The sequence below is a fragment of the Tripterygium wilfordii genome, chromosome 16 (assembly GCF_013401445.1).
Source record: "Tripterygium wilfordii isolate XIE 37 chromosome 16, ASM1340144v1, whole genome shotgun sequence".
Classification (NCBI taxonomy): Eukaryota; Viridiplantae; Streptophyta; class Magnoliopsida; order Celastrales; family Celastraceae; genus Tripterygium; species Tripterygium wilfordii.
The window spans coordinates 10,691,870-10,708,369 of NC_052247.1; the positions used below are offsets into that span (position 1 = coordinate 10,691,870).

At 37.0% G+C, this 16,500-nt stretch overlaps 3 protein-coding genes across 10 annotated transcripts; 1 reads left to right on the top strand and 2 right to left on the bottom strand.

Annotated features, from left to right (window-relative positions):
* Positions 1 to 195: 195 nt before the first annotated feature.
* On the bottom strand, positions 196 to 1,274 carry LOC119980788. Its single transcript, XM_038823578.1, has 3 exons — positions 1,179 to 1,274; positions 1,004 to 1,031; positions 196 to 599 (listed from the first exon to the last, which is right to left on the bottom strand). The coding sequence occupies exons 1-3, from the start codon at positions 1,272 to 1,274 to the stop codon at positions 196 to 198; spliced, it is 528 nt and encodes a 175-aa protein (XP_038679506.1).
* Positions 1,275 to 1,602: 328 nt separating this feature from the next.
* On the bottom strand, positions 1,603 to 6,093 carry LOC119981070 (nucleolar protein 12-like). 8 transcript variants are annotated; one of them, XR_005463984.1, is made up of 6 exons: positions 5,885 to 6,093; positions 4,266 to 4,669; positions 2,590 to 2,651; positions 2,437 to 2,485; positions 1,938 to 2,036; positions 1,603 to 1,836 (listed from the first exon to the last, which is right to left on the bottom strand). XR_005463984.1 is itself a non-coding variant. In XM_038824051.1 (5 exons), the coding sequence occupies exons 2-4, from the start codon at positions 4,666 to 4,668 to the stop codon at positions 2,444 to 2,446; spliced, it is 507 nt and encodes a 168-aa protein (XP_038679979.1). In that variant the 5' UTR covers position 4,669; positions 5,885 to 6,092; the 3' UTR covers positions 1,603 to 1,836; positions 2,437 to 2,443. The 8 variants fall into 8 exon arrangements, 5 of the variants coding, with proteins under 5 accessions (XP_038679979.1, XP_038679978.1, XP_038679977.1 ...); XM_038824051.1 differs by lacking the exon at positions 1,938 to 2,036 and having other exon boundaries at positions 5,885 to 6,092; XR_005463986.1 differs by lacking the exons at positions 2,437 to 2,485; positions 2,590 to 2,651 and having other exon boundaries at positions 4,278 to 4,669.
* A 2,837-nt stretch (positions 6,094 to 8,930) lies between these two features.
* Positions 8,931 to 12,188, top strand: LOC119980789. Its single transcript, XM_038823579.1, has 3 exons — positions 8,931 to 9,053; positions 9,374 to 11,584; positions 11,659 to 12,188. Exons 2-3 carry the CDS (start codon positions 9,383 to 9,385, stop codon positions 11,914 to 11,916), a joined length of 2,460 nt encoding a protein of 819 aa, XP_038679507.1. The 5' UTR covers positions 8,931 to 9,053; positions 9,374 to 9,382; the 3' UTR covers positions 11,917 to 12,188.
* The last annotated feature ends 4,312 nt before the right edge of the window (positions 12,189 to 16,500 follow it).

Here is a 16,500-nt window from a genome sequence, read left to right on the forward strand (position 1 = left end):
ATGATTAGTTGCAGCAAAGAAAATTCTCGTATCGTCTGACAAAAGTGTTCACGCCATGCTTATCTTAAAAAATCACACCTCTGCTCTTGACTGAGCCAGCACCAGTAACAGCCAATCCATATGAGTGCAGTGGCATTGGAGTGAGATAAAAAAATTTCATAACCACATTTGTTGGGGTGGCAGCAATCCTTTTCCTCATAGGAGCTGAAAAGCATGATGCTTCATGACTTGACTTTGCATTGTTTCCTGCAACAGGCTGATTAACTCCTTCCTACCTTGACGAGGAAAAGGTTCTCTTGGCCTCGCTGCTGAGGGAGTTCTAGTACTTGTCACTTCCTTGACAGAGGTCACCCCAGAACCATATGGACCCCGACTATTTACAATACTGCCACTGAAGAAATGGGAGGTCTTTCTTTGGTCCACAACCTTCCTTTTCAGGTTCTTGGGTTCTAAGGTTGACCTGGAGCCTTTTGTTGGCTCTGGATTGATAGGCCTTGATTTAGCACTTGGGAGAATCGTAGTTTTTGTAGGAGATGCAGTTTTTGTGTTGGGAAGTGTGACCTGATCAAAGCTTAGAGCATTCCCCACCTTTAGTTTGCCTGAAACAATTTGACATTAGTTTTAATTTCTTAAATTTTGGATAGTAAAATATTGCATCGCTTTTGAACGACACAAAGTAGCTTCTAAGCAGATGTTGGTTTGCCTGGTCAAGAGTATGTAAACAGGAAGGCAGTCAAGGCCCTATTGATATGGAAAGTATGAGTTAAAGGAAAAATCTTAGACAGCATTCCTATCACCACAAGCAAACCTCCGATTAGCAATCACCCACAAACCATTAACATTGATTAAACTTAAGGTACCTGAGATGGGATTTTATCCACTGATCCGGTAGCATAATACAAGAAAATGAAGAATAAAGCATTAATTTAATGTAAATATTGGTATGCCATTTCTAATAAGTAATAACAGGCTCTGGAAAAAAAAATAAAAATAAAAAACTTACTAGAAATCCCATACTTCTGATGCAGCTCCTGAAAAATTAAAGAAAATGATGAAAAATAATGTCAAATTCCAACAATATGATAAGCTTTTTCTATTAAAAAGGAAAAAAAAAAGAAGGAGAAATCAGCATAACCAAATCAAACGGTCATCCAAATATACTGACAAGGACTACTAACCATGGCAAGGTTAAAATCAATAAGATAGTCTTTATTGGCCTTGCGAGAGAAAAGGAAGTTTCCAGGTTTAACATTCCTATGAATTACTCCCTGCATAGATGAGAGACAGATGAAGATCCTTACACTTTATTGGTCTTGCGAGAGAAAAGAAAGTTGCACGTTTAACATCCCTATTGGTCAAAAGTATTCTTGCCTGCTTATGAAGGCTTGAAAGGGCTCTAAGTGGGGATGAAAATGGGCCGGGGCCGAGCCGGGCTTTGACAGGCCCTAGGCTCGGCCCGTTCCCATTATATAAGGCCCGAGCTCGGCCCGAGCCTTAAAGGGCTTCAAAAACTCGAGCTCGGGCTCGGCCCGTTAGAAAAGAGCTCGGCCCTAGGCTCGGCCCGTTGAGCCCGACCCATTTGTAGGCTTGATCATAAATATAAAAAAAACCCTATAAAAATTCCTCAAATAAAATCCAACATTAATACAAGTAAAATTACTACAATAGCAGCCAACATTACATAAAATCCGTAAGTAAACTCCAAAATAATATACGAGTCAAATACTTCATAAACAATAACAAAATCTGTAATTAAACTCCAACAATCCTTCTTGATTGTAAGCAGCTTGAATCTCCATGTTTTGAAATGAACTCTATAACTTCCGAAACTCCAACCTAGCAAGTAGCAAAGTATCAATTAACCAAGTGAATTTGGTAACATGGTCCATATCAATCAACCTATGCATTGTCACAGGAATCAATCGACAAAGTATAACCTGTGATGGAAATTAAAAGGAAATCAGTAAATCAAACACCACCTCTCCCATTCTCTACCCTCTCCCATGGCTGCATGGCTACACCCTAGTTTGCAAACACTATCATATTGAATTGATGACTTGAGATCAGATAGTCGAAGGCAAGAAAAGGGGGAAATCAATAGTATTTGGGTAAATAAGAAACTAACAAAGAACATTGATCATAAAGTGGGTCCCACACTTATGAAGATTATAATAATTCCCCCAAATCATCTAACATGTTCCTGCCAAATTATTCACTAAACATATTACACTCATCGTTTTGTTGTTTTCCTATACTCGAGAATGAAATTAACCTGGTCCATATCAACAACCTATGCAGGCTTGAATCTCCATGTTTAGAAATTAAGACATAGATATACTTGTGTTTAGAAACTAACTTTCAATGCATGACAATATGCTTCTGTATCTGAATCAAAATTTGTAAATATTGAGCATAATCTAATAGTATTACACTCACCTAACTTTTATGGAACATTGAGAACAAACTCTTCATCCTTTTCTTCTTTCTGCAAACAAATAAAAAAAAGAAAAAAACAATCATTAATCTAAAATGTGAGGTTTTAAAACTTAATATTATAGGAAGTTAAGTGATATGAAATGAAATAATCACCTTGCGTGATTTCTTCTTTAACCCATGAAGATTTCGTATCCAATCACCTCCACACATCAAACCTTCAACAGTTTTTGGTGCTAAATTAGCCCGATATGTGTCGATAACTCTACTACCTGCACTAAATGTAGCCTCTGAAGCTACTGTTGTGATGGGAATAGCTAGAACATCTGAAGCCATTTTTGACAAAATACGATACTTTAGGCTATTTACCCTCCACCAACCTAAAGCATTCCATTTTCCTCTTTCTTCTTGAGAACATCTATAAACAACTTCTCCTAGGTAAACATCCAAATCAGATTTTGTAGGGGGAGCATTTTCAGTCATGTCTACAAACTCATCAAATTTGGACCATCCAGAATTAATATCAACTGTAGAGCTAGAACCAACATCATCTCCCTGGGATTTAGATGATCTCTGACTACTACCTTCCTCGTTGGTTGAGGCAAAATTAGCAGCATACTGCTCATACATTTCATATAAAGCTCCACGGACCTTCTCAATATTGTATATCACTTCAGACTTTTCATAAATCAATGGAAAACAAAATTCAATCAACTTCATTTTACACCGTGGATCTAAGACAGCAGCAATCGAAATCAATAAATTGCACTCACCCCAATACTTCTCAAACTTCGCATTCATTTTCTCAACCATAGCTTTGATGTATATGTTGTTATCCATTGCTCTCTTTTGTAAAATTTCTTTCACTCGATACATCTCAGAAAGAAATAAATTGGAAGTTGGGTAGTCACTTCCCGATATGAGATTAGTGATTGTGTTGAACACAGATAAGATTTGACATACATTCTCTACTCTCTCCCATTCTTCCTCTGTTGGTAAATTATGATAAAGAGGTTCCCTCTCTTTAAAAATAAAAAATGCATCCTTAAACTTCAAAGCAAGTGACAACATCTCAAAAGTAGAGTTCCAACGTGTTGGAACATCCAAAATCAGCTTCCTAGCAGGTAGTTGCAATTGCTTAACTATTTCAGTGAACTTCAAAAATCGTGCTTCAGAATTTTTCAAAAATTTGACACTCTCCCTCACATTGTAAATCACATCATCAATGGCAGCAATTCCATCTTGAACTAAAAGATTCAGAATGTGTGCACAGCAACGAACATGAAACAACTGTCCATCAAGTATCAATTTCTTATTTCTAAGAAATGTGTTCTTCAAAGTTCTAATTGCCACATCATTATAAGAAGCATTATCAACAGACAAAGAATAAACTTTACTTTCAATTCCCCACTCAGTCATGCATTTGAAGAGAGCATCAGCAATATCAACACCACCTCGTGGAGGTGGTATATTCACAAAGTTAAGTACTCTTTTCTGCAATTTCCAATTAGCATCAATAAAGTGCCCAGTAACAACCATGTATTCTATTTGTTGACAAGACCTCCACATGTCAGTTGTCAAACTAATTTTGCTAACATTTTTTAGTAATGACTTCAACTTCTTTTTTTCTTTATCATACTCTTCCATGCAATCACTTTGCGCAGTGATACGAGTATATGGGATATACTCATGAGAACTATTCTTCATGATAAGATTAAATCCCTCTTGCTCCACTATAGAGAATGGATGCTCATGCATGAGAATAAAATGTGCAATACTATCTCTGACCTTCTTATAATCATATATAAAAGTAGAATGAGGAGATGTCTCACTAGTGATTTTACCCGAGCGGAAACCCGATATCTTTTGAGACTTTTGATTTGTCATCCTTCTTGCACATCCCTTCAAGTGTCTCCTGAAATGAGATGTCGTGCCACCACTGATTTGAAGTTGTGCCTTGCAATGTTTGCATTGCATTTTGTTTGTTCCTTTTACTTCGTCGAACTCATCCCAAACCGCAGATCTCCTTCTCTTTCTTTTCTTATCAATCTCTAAACTTTCTTCATTTTCGTTATCTCCTCCCCCATCTCCCTCTTCAACTCCCTCTTCAACTCCCTCCTCATCTTCATTTTCCACTTCGTCTTCCTCATGCTCTTGTTGTTCTTGCTCTTGCTCCAAATCCATAGTCACACCCACGAGCTGTTCTTTTGGGGTAATCACACCATCAACTTCCATCCTGAAATAGAAGAGTTTCAAAAATAGCAAAAACATATTGTTAGCTAGCTAGCTTGAATTATAGGTGATTTTACTGTTGTAGTATCAAAAAATAGCAAAAACACATTCCTAAAAAAAATTATAGGTGATTTTACTGTTGTAGTTCATCTACAATACTACAACAGACTCGGACACTCCTAGATTACAGAGTGTTGTAGTCTTTTGCAGCCTCGCAGCTCTAGCCATAAAAATGGCTTTGTTTACTCTCCCTAGTTCAAACTCTCAACCTGTCCAGCAATCTACTTTTACCCTCTTCTCAGACAAAGAAAGAATACACAAAGAAAAGATTTGCGTCTACAGTTTTTGTGTGATAACCAGAAACATGTCACAACTAGATGGCATACAAACATATATAGACACTGTGTGTTCACTTTTGATTAGCGTCGGTAAGAGCCAAATTATTTGCTAAAAATGTCAAAACAAAACAGCTGGACCTTTTGAAACCAATAAGACAAAGCAAAACAAAACTAGTTAGCTTTTAGACTAGGCAAACACAACATTTAGTTACATTGTTTTATCAACTCATGTACTGAGTTGATGTACCACCACCACCAGATTATTTAATAGTGCTAGTAGACTGTAGATAATCTTGATTTAATTGCCAAGGGAGGAGGAATGGACTTTGTTGCCGTCACAATAAAATGGCACAGTAGCCAAACAAAATATGAAAGGTTGAGTGAGTTAATACCCAATAGTAAATATCACAATTCTTCCAAGAAACAGCACCCACGAATTCAAAACTACATGAATAAAAAACATAGAATTCAAAACTACTATCATTTTCCACCAGGTAGTGATAAAGGTACCGGTACATAGACAAAAAGCTATAGAAATCCACAAAGACAGCAATGCAAATCCTAAACACGAAGCAACAACAAAACATTAAAAATGGAACTCCCAACCCCAAATACAAAAGAACCGACAAATCCTAAACAGATCCGTAAATCAAACACCCAACCACAACAGAGACACAAAACTTCTTGACGCTCTACCTCTGAAAGTAACCAAAGTGGCTTACGTCGGAGGCATTTGCCACTATAATCGGATCCGATCCTTCTCTGTCGGAGGCATTTGCCACTGTAACCCCTTTTTTTCGTCTTTGTGGATTCTAGGTATTTTTGTTCAACACAAAAGTACCAAAATTAAAAAAGGGGTTTAAGATCGGAAGAAAAAATACCTGATAAAAGGCCGAGAAATGAGAGCTCAAGCGATTGGCGTGCAGTCGAAGAAAACAGATCAGAGAAGACGAGAGAGGTTCCTTTGCTCTCATTCAATATACATGGCGATTGCGAACTTCGATTTGCTCTCTCAACTCTCGTTCTGTCTGCTAGAATTTTTTTCGTATAGGAGATTAGGAGCAATTGGCCTTACAAGGCCAGAGCCCATGGTATGGTTAGTGTAAAGATTATGGATTTAGGGAATTAGGGCTTCTTGGATGGGCTTAAACAATGGGAAATCTATTTGGGCTAATATATAGATATACATGTGTGTATATATATACAAGCCCGAGAGCCTACGGGCCGGCCTTCTTCAAGCTCGGGCTTGGCCCTAAATATCAAATGAGCTTTCCATTAGGCCCGAGCTCGGCCCCTTTGTCTTATGGGCCGAGCTCGGGCCGAGCCTAAACAGGGCCGCCCGTGAGCTGCCTGCGGGCGGCCCGGCCCATTTTCAACCCTAGCTCTAAACAAGCAATCGCCATACCACTGAAGTTGAGAAACATCTATTTCTTTCTTCAAAACCTAGAAATATTAAAGTAAATGCCAAGTTGAAGAATTCAACAAAAAAATCTTGAAATCCAATTAGTTAAAATTTACCTCAGGTCTGTCATGTTGAACATGCTCTAAAACAAAACAATCAAAATTTCCACTCTTGATGCAGCCTTCATATTTGATAACAAAGTTTCTACCCCTGAATAAGCATCACTAGCATATTAGAAACATGGCAACCTTGATATACAATAAACACAAATGTAATCACTAATCACTTCAAATCGAAGAGAAGTTGCTCATAATCCTAACCCAAATCTCTCCAGCATCTTCAGCTCATTGTTGATATGGTGTCTATGTGCCTCTGCATGAGGGCCTGAGGAGTTGAAAATGAAATCAATTAAATATCAGTATAGCTTCAGAAACAATGTGTAGAAGTTATAAGACATTTAAAAATATTGCAAGGAATGCATTGTTGTTCATATAGTTACACAATTGCAAGTCCAGGGGCAGTCATCTTATACAATCACGGTGCAGTCTAAGGCCTGAACACTTTTTGCATTGAATTTGAAAATTAAAATGTCATCTATGGACTTCACTACTTCAGCATACGTAGTCCAAGACTATGCTAGTGACCATCAAAAATTCAGAAATCAAGACAAAAAATGCCACAGAATACGTCATTTCACATTTAATGGCAACTGTAACTCCATCGTTCTTCCTTCGAGCCCTGTAAATGGTTCCATAACCACCTGGTAGTTTGACAGGTACTATCAATAAATCCCAAGAACAATTGGGTTGGCAAAAATGAGTACAGAATACAGCAAAAAATAACAAATAATTATAATACCTGAACCTTCTTCCTCTTCTATGGCATAAGATTCAAAATGTGGGAGTTCCTTGAGCTCCTGCTGATCCTATAGAGCAAGCATCAACAGCTCTAGGTTTACAAGAAACATAATTAAAACTAACAACTTACACTCAATTAAATGAAGTATGGCTCACCTTGAGAAAAACAGAATTATCAAAGTTACCATTTTTCTGTCCTTTATTACAACTCTGCTTTAAAATCTTCCTACTGCTGATTGCCATTTTCTCCGAATACTGGTTTTCTTTGAGGGTGCTATCACCCTTTGGGTGTTCTAAATATGTGCTCAGACCTTGCTTTTTTGGAGCCACTGCATGATCTGCATCCCTGAGGGTACTTTTCATCTTAGTGGAGGGTTTTGAGAACCGCTTTTGAGCAACATTGAAGGCTGTTGCCAGACTCTTTACATGACTAGGTCGTGGCTCTTCATCCAAATATGGTACGTTATCAGTACAACTCATCTTATTTTTCTTTTTAAACTTACTCCTCACTGATCTTTTCAAAAGGCCACTATTAGACGGCCGGTAACAATTGTCTCCTTCTCCTCCTTTAGCATCAATGGAATCAACTAGGCCCTCATTGATACATGCCATGATTCTCATGTGTTCAGCACTATCAGTTGTAGCCTCCAGGGAACATAATAACATTCAACAATGTAGCTAAATCAATCGCAAAGCAAAATTCAAATTTGAAGAAAAAAAATCATGCTAATATATTAATTTCTGACGATGATATTCCCGATTAGTCAGCAACAAGAGCATCCACCCATATAGGGAAAAAAATATATTTGAATTAGTTTGAAAGGACCTTTGTATAGTCACTTCGACTTCTTTTGGACACTAGCACTGCCCCTTCCTCTGCAATCAATAGCCAAGTAAACAAATCAAAACGCAAAGCATAGACAAAAGTCAGTTCAGGAAGGTGAAAAATACCATTACAACCTTCCGCGAAGTCCAAACGTAACCGCTTTCGCTTCATAGCAAAATAAAGTTCCATAGTCGTTCCACGGTGCACGGACTTGCACAGAAATCGTTACAAAGAAGTTACGGTTGTTGTTGTCCTTTGTCAAGGCCACCGGATTAGGGAGATAGCAGAGAAACTCGATTAGATCAGCGGACGCAGGGAAGAGGGACTTTCGATGCAACTCAGGGACAGAGAGGGACTCTGGAAATTGATACCAAGTTTGTGAGAACGAGGAGTCGGGCTCGGCCTTTGAATAAGCGAGGGATTTGTGGAGATGCACGAATTTGGTAAGTTTTGAGTTTTTGCACGTGTAAAGTTCCCGATAATGCTTTTCCGTGTGGGATATAAAAAAACTTTAAAATAATTGAAATTTGAAAGGGTTAATTATACATTACAGTACCGAAAGATAGGGGTTGTTACAATTTGGTCATCGGATTTGCATTTGTTACAAAATCATTATTCAAAGTGAAAAAATGAAACAAAATAGTCATCCGGACAGATTTCACTTAAATCCGGTCAGATGGAGTGCTGATGTGGCACCCAGTCAACGTCTATTGGCCAAAATATGCAAACATGGTTGCTTATTTGTCTTCCATGTTGGTAGATGCTTATGTGGCAACTGATGTGGCTTCTAGGGCAACATAATTGGCGCGAAATCGTATAATGTCCCACCTAAATCACAAACACTTCCATCTTCGATGAGCTAAACCACAGATCTAAAACATATTGCTCTGCAACCACACTTGAAGACAAAGAGACGGAGAACAAGGCTTCGCGAAGATCAGATTTGTTGCTGGGTTTTTGGGGAGGTAAGTGCTGGTTTTTCTCTGGGTTTCATCTCTGTTAAAGTCTTGGCAATTTCGTCCATGTTTCATTATACCATTAGGGTTTAAGATTACCCCAAATCTTGTACGATTTGGCATATAGTGACAAGAAAAGAATGAAATTTTGCATACTTGTTGCTGTGTGGTCCCGTGTGTAGCAAATTTAGGGACTTTGTGGTCCCAAAAATGTCATACAACTTTGTCTGCTTTCTTTCTTTTTTTCTTTATTGTTTGTGGTCCCAAATATTTATTTAATTAGTTGAATACGTTAGAGCAATAGTGGTTTTTAATCATATTCTTTCCAGGTGTGAAACATGGCAAATGATGGTGATGATGTTAGAGCTGATGATGAGGTTCGAGTTGATGGTAAAGGATATTTATCTGATGGTGATGATCTTGATGATGAAGTCCTTGATTCCTACCTAGCTAGTGTAGAACAACAAGTACTAATAGAGGAGATTAATATGGAGGAAGGTGATAAAAGTGGAGGAAGTGATAGTGAGAGTGATACCTCTGATGGTGATGAATCTTATGAAGGAGATAATATGGAGGAAGGTGAATCTGATGAAGTAGCTGATGGTGATGAAGTTGATGTTGAGGAAGGTAGAATAGCTGGAGGGGGCAGTGATATGAGTTTAAGTGATGATCCTGACTTCCAATTAGGGTATGCAAGTGATGAGTTGCAGAGTTTGCACTCTTCTGATGATGAAACAGTTGTTGGACAAGGGAGAAGGATTATGCCAGAATTTAATACAAATGCTGATATGAGTGAAGTGACATTTGAGCTTGGGATGCATTTTACAAACTTGGCTGAATTTAAGCAAGCTGTTAGAGACTATGCTGTGGCAAATGGAAGGCAAATTCGAGTTGATAGAAATGACAAAAAAAGATGTCAAGTTAAATGCAAGGATGGCTGCCCTTTTAGGATTTGGTGCTCTAAAATAAGTGGAGAGGAGACATATCAGATAAAGACTTTTGTGAATAAGCACAACTGTAGTAGGTCTTTTGTTGTGAAGCAAGCCTCTACTAAATGGTTAGCCAAAAAATTTTTAACAAAGGTTAGGGGTGAGCCTAGGGTAAAATCCATTGACTTAGTTGTGTGGATCAAAGACAACCTCTCTATCCAGGTAAATAGAACACATGCTTTTAGGGCAAAGAGATTTGCACAAGAGATGATTGATGGTACTCACAAAGATCAATATCTGAGGCTTAGAGATTATGGTGCTGAGGTACTTAGGAGCAATCCAGGGAGCTCTTGCTTTCTTAACATTGTTGAGAGGCCTACTCCAGAAACACCAGCTGTATTCAAGAGGATTTATGTGTGCCTTGATGCATTAAAGAGGGGTTTTAGGGCTGGGTGTAGGCCATTGATTGGGCTAGATGGTTGTTTCCTAAAGGGTGTATATGGTGGACATCTTCTGACAGCAGTTTCTCAAGATGGTAATAATGGAATTTACCCCATTGCATGGGCAGTTGTAGGTAAGGAAGATGGTGAATCATGGAGGTGGTTTTTGGATAGATTGTTGGAGGACATTGGACCTATAGAAGAGAACAAGTGGTCATTCATGTCTGATAGACAGAAGGGTTTGGTTCCTGCTCTTATGGCATTAGGAAATGGAGTTGAGCATAGGTTTTGTGTCAGACACATTTACAGCAACTTCGCCAAGAGGTTCAAGGGTTTGCAGTTCAAAAAGCAGCTGTTTAAATGTGCTAAGGCAACAACATATCAAGAATTTCAGTTGGAGATTGCAAAAATGAGGGGTCTGAAGGAAGAGGCATGGCTTTGGTTACATGATATTCCACCAAACGTGTGGTCTAGGGCATTTTTCATGACCCATTCCAAGAATGATGCCATTTTGAACAATATGTCAGAAAGTTTCAATGCCAAGATACTGGAATTTAGGGACAAACCAATAATCACACTATTGGAAGAGTTGAGGCTAGAAGCAATGAACAGGCATGTCAAGTTGAGAAGAAAAATGAGAAGGTACCAAGGAAAACTTGTTCCAAGGGTTGCTGCCAAGGTCGAAATGGAGAGGGCAAACAATGGCTATTGGACAGCACATTGGGCTGGGGATAGTGGCCACTCCATTTTTCAAGTGACCAAAAGGCCTGAGCAATATGTTGTCAACCTCAATGAGAGATCATGCTCATGCAGGTACTTTGACCTAACTGGCATACCATGTTGTCATGCCATGGCTGCGATAGGGTATGTCCAACGTGATCCTGAGGATTTTGTGAATGAATGCTACACCAAAGAAGCCTACATGAGAGCATATGAATTTTCTGTCATGCCTACAAATGGTGCAACACTTTGGCATAGGGTAAATGGTGATCCAATTCTTCCTCCCAAGTATACCAATGCACCAGGTAGGCCAAAAAAGAGAAGAAGAAGAGAGTTTGACGAACCAAAAACAACCAGCGTATTGAGAAGAAGATATCCATTAGTCAAGTGCTCCAAATGTGGGGTTGAGGGGCATAACAGGAGGACTTGTAATGGACCAAACAGGAGGGAGGTATATGCCTTTGAATTTTTAGATTATTAAAAAATTTTATATTTAAGACTAATGACCATATGTGTCTTCTGTAGGTGACAAATACAACTCCAACTCCAAGTCCACAGACAAGGTCATCAGTGGCTTCAATTGGAGGAGGAGGATCTTTATCAAGAATCCAAAGAAATGTTAATACAAATGAGGCAGTGCCAAGTACAAGCAACACTGGGAGGAGCAAGATAAGGGTGAGGAGGCAGGTTTCAGAACACACATTGCATGCTGTCACTTCAACATCTAGATACTCATCCATTGTGAATGCCAGTCAAGAATCAAATGCAAGAGCACCCAATTAAGGCTGGAGTTGGAACTGAACTTATGTGTTATGCATTTTGGTATATTTGTTTATGCTTTGCTATTTGAGCACATATTTTGATAATAGCTTTTTGAGGAATGAATATCGTTCCTGGTTATGTTATGCCTATTAAGATATTTGGCTATGTTATGCCATTTAAGAACTTCTTTTGATATGTTTATATTAGATGATAGGTTTTTGAGGAATGATCACCATTCCTGGTACTTTGTTATGTTAATAGTTTGAATATTAAATTATATAAGTTTCAATGAATGACAAATTTGTATATTTTTTCAACTTTGAGTGACTACTTTGTAACAACCTTAATATAAATTGTGGAATGATTGCCAAATCAGGGGTATCCTTGGCACTAAATTCAATTGCAAGACAAATATTTTTTTTTATTTTTTTTATTTTCCACATAAGCATATTTTTGTGCAATATTTGTTAATTTAATGCCACATCAGCACTCCATCTGACCGGATTTGAGTGAAATCTGCCCGGATGACTATTTTGTTTCATTTTTTCACTTTGAATAATGATTTTGTAACAAATGCAAATCCGGTGACCAAATTGTAACAACCCCTATCTTTCGGTGCTGTAATGTATAATTAACCCAAATTTGAAACTTTTGTGAAAATAAAATAAACCAAAAAATATTTTAATCGATAAAATTGAATAATGTTCTAGTTTTGGCCAGTGTTTTGAACCAACCGGTTGAACCTGTTGAATTGGAAATAGGGAGGAGTCATCGGTACGATTTAATAAAATATCGGTAAAATACCGATTTGATCAAATACCAATTCAACCTGCTGTCCGGTTTGAAAAAATTCAAAATTGAGAACTTTTTGATAAAAAAATATGAAAAAATAACTAAAAAAAAATTAAAAGAGTAAAAATTAAACCTAATTGAGATTTAAATGGTTATGTTGGACTTAGACTTTTATAATTTATATAGTTATGGTGTATTTTCTTATAAGAACTAGTATTTGGACCGTGCAATACACAAATAATAAAATAAATTTATAATTTCAATCAAATGTTTGATCATAGAAGAACCAACACAAAGTAGATTTCAAAAAAGTGTAGGCTTAATTATATTTTGTTATATTTAATTTGAGATTGAGAGTGTTATTATTGTGGTTATTACTTTATTTGGATGGATTTTAATTTATAGTATTTTTCTAAAAATTTACAGATTTTCTATAATTTATTATTAATAAACCGGTTATGGATGGTCTACCGACACAATTCGAAATCCGGTTTTTAAACATTGGTTTTGGCTTGAGTTCCTATCACATTTCCAACTACTCGAGATAAAATTCAAAAATGTTAGTGATCCTAATTAATGAGATTTCAATCATCTCAGAATCTTATCTCTTAAGTGATGTAAGTGTAAGAGTTCATAAAACTTAGTGATTGAACTAGAGAGTGACACATTCATTACTGAGATCTCATTTACTAATATCCATATCACTTCTACATAAAATTTGATTAGTCATAGAAGCCGAAGTCAATTTCTTTTTTTTTTCTTGGCTTAACCTATAAATTTTTTTATTAGCGATACGGTTTAATTTAATATAATATAATATAATATTTGGCTTTGTGGATGAAAGTTGCATCGACGGGCTTGTTTATTAAGGATTGAATAATCATGTTTCAATAATCACGAAAATAATATTAAAAGACATGGCAAGCAATTAGCATTTTGGTCATTGCAAGAATTTATTAACATGCAACCACAATATCGGTTTCAAGTCAACCAGGGGCAGCCTTGGGCCTGGCTAGCTGGGCCGTTGACCAGGACCCCCAAATTTTAAAATTTTTAGAAAATAACATATGAATATCATTTTCAAAACTGTTGGACATCTAGTTCATTCCAAAAAAATTTATCCTTCATAAATCCATTTTTATTTTTTGTAATTATTTAAATCATTTAAATTTTATCTATTTCTTTTTTTGCCCCTTTTTCAAAGAGGTTTTAATCTAATATGGTTTCTCTCTTGTTACTTTCTCTCTATGCTACATCTCTCTCTCATCTCACTACAACTTCTCTCTCTACTACATCTCTCTCATCACTACATCTTTCTCTCTCCTGTTGCATTATATCTCTCTTATTACTACATCATTCTCTCTCTCATCTCTTTTTCTGGTGATCGTTTTGGTCTAAATGTGGCTGGGCATTGTGCTCCTCTTTGAGGGGAATCCAACAGTAGTGGTGGTGTGGCGAACAGACGCCAAAATCGACCGGATCTGAAGTTTTTTCAAAACAGTAACATTTGCCGACAATGTTACTATTTTAAAATAATAACATAAGCTGTCCAATGTTACAATTTTAAAATGGACATATCAGGTGGCCGTTTTAGACTGCATATGGCTGGGCATTGTGGACTGTAATGAGGGGAGTCCCGACCAGTGTTACTGTTTCAAAACAGTAACATTGGCCGAACAACTTTACTGTTGACCAATGTTACTGTTTTGAAACAGTAACATTGGCCAATCAACTTTACTATTTTAAAAGGGCCATATCCGTGGTTGTTTTGGGTCGTATTTGGTTGGACATTGTACGTCTCAGTGAGGGGAGTCCAACGGTAGTGGTGGTGTAGCTAACCGTCGCCAAAATAGGTCGGATTTGAGGTTTTTGTCTTGAGGTGGTCACGGTTTTCCAATCGTTTTCCGGCCAAATGGACGGCGGTTGTTGGTGGTGGTGGAAGGTCGGAGTATGTACGTGTTAATGTGAGCTTCAATTTAGGTTGAATGCCAATGGGTAACAATAAGAAGAGAGGAGGGAGAAAGACAAGAGAAGTGTAGTTGTTGTGGGAGGAAGAAGACAATGGTAAGAAAGTAATTAGCATACTAGTGGTAACTTAGAGGAATAAAGTTTTTTGGACTGGATCTAAGTGTCCAAAAGTTTCATAAGTGTATCGGCTTGGAATTAAAATAAACTAACAAAATAGAGGGCCCCAACCCAATTACAAAGACTACTTTAGACTAGTCCCAGCCCATAAAGATATTAAAAAAAATAAATCAAAACCTACTCTTTGAATCGACAAAATCGTATCCCATCTTTATCTTCTCCCGAATCTCCCCCTTCTTCTCTACACACTGCAACATTCTTACTCTCAACTCTGAATGATTGAATCTTTACTTTCACTTATCTCTTCTTGTTGTTTGTTGACTTCGTTTCTCCGTTTCAGGGACTGGCAAGAGAAGCCTTAAGGGTTATAGCCTTACAGGTATTGTTTCCATTTTTTAGGGTTTTTTTTGTTTACTTATTTGCATGATTTTTTTCCCAATTTTCATACTAGCTTATCATCTTTTGCATATTATTATTAAATAATACTTGGTATATTGGTGATTTGGTGACTAGTGTTGGTGTTGCCGTTGCAAATTTCCACTTTTATTCACTTATTCTCGTCGGCAATCTTCCCAATTTTGAATATCTTTGGGGGAGGGAAGTACGGATAGACCACTCAAAGATAGAGTCGTTTGTAATTGGGTCACTAAATTTTTTCCAATTAGGTCATTCAATGTTTTCAATTTAGACAGATAGATCACTCCGGTCAAATTCCAATCAATTTTAATCGGAAATTGTTGACCTAGATAATTGCGGCCATAAATCAACATTTTTTACTTACATGGATTTTAATGACGTGGAATATAAAAATAATTAAAAAATAAAAACCAGAAATTTCACAAATAAAATAAAAAATCAAGAGTACAGATATTATCAAATGAGTTCTTCGAGGACTTAGCCTTGGAGTTGAAGGTCATGGACGAAAGTCAGTCCTGCAATCAGATCACAGTAGAGGATGGTAAATCGAAGCTTCTAGTTATCCGCGGGACTGCTTCTTTCCTCTTTCTTTTTGAGTTCTGTTTTTTTTCCTAATTATTAACATATTACATGTCACCTTATATTTTTATTAATTACTATTCTACAATGACATGTAATATCCACGTCAACAAAAAACAATTATATGTGACCGTAATTATCCAAGTCAACAATTTCCGATTGAAATTGACCAGAATTGGACCGGAGTTATCTATTTGTCTAAATTGAGAACATTGGATGGCCTAATTGGAAACAAACTTCTTTCAGTGACCCAATTATAAACAACCCCATCTTTGAGTGGTCTATCCATACTTTTGCCCTATCTTTGGGACTTTGGCTCCTTCTGCTCTCAGTCTCAGATCTTATGATTCTTATCAGGTGTATTCTCTTCTGATTTCACTCATTTCAGTTTTGACAATCTCGTATGTGGTGTATTTGTTGCTCCTGCTTCGTGTCATTTGTTTGTTACATTTTCCTTGTATTATTATTAGATTCATAATGGTGCCTAGAAAATACAAGTCAGGTTCTGAAAAAAAAAAAAAAAAAAAAAAAAAGAAGAATTAGTTAGATCTTTAGCAGGATTGCATGATAAATTTTTGCCTAATAAACAAACATGTGGCTCAACATCTAATGTTGAAGAAGAAAAAAATCCACGGATGATGAGTGATGTAGTTGAAAATGAACAAAATAAAGAAGAATAAATTAGAATAGGTGATTAAGATAAGGAAAAATAAATTCTATCGATAGGTGATA

Coding starts and splice junctions, on each gene's coding strand:
- LOC119980788 (XM_038823578.1), bottom strand. CDS start 1,274: ATGCAGGGAGTAATTCATAGGAATGTTAAACCTGGAAACTTCCTTTTC. Junction 1,032..1,178: donor TTGATTTTAACCTTGCCATG/GTTAGTAGTCCT, acceptor TTAATTTTTCAG/GAGCTGCATCAGAAGTATGG. Junction 600..1,003: donor TCAGAAGTATGGGATTTCTA/GTAAGTTTTTTA, acceptor AAATTGTTTCAG/GCAAACTAAAGGTGGGGAAT.
- LOC119981070 (XM_038824049.1), bottom strand. CDS start 4,668: ATGGAAGTTGATGGTGTGATTACCCCAAAAGAACAGCTCGTGGGTGTG. Junction 1,837..4,265: donor CCGCTCGGGTAAAATCACTA/GTGAGACATCTC, acceptor GCTACTTGCTAG/GTTGGAGTTTCGGAAGTTAT.
- LOC119980789 (XM_038823579.1), top strand. CDS start 9,383: ATGGCAAATGATGGTGATGATGTTAGAGCTGATGATGAGGTTCGAGTT. Junction 11,585..11,658: donor ATGGACCAAACAGGAGGGAG/GTATATGCCTTT, acceptor TGTCTTCTGTAG/GTGACAAATACAACTCCAAC.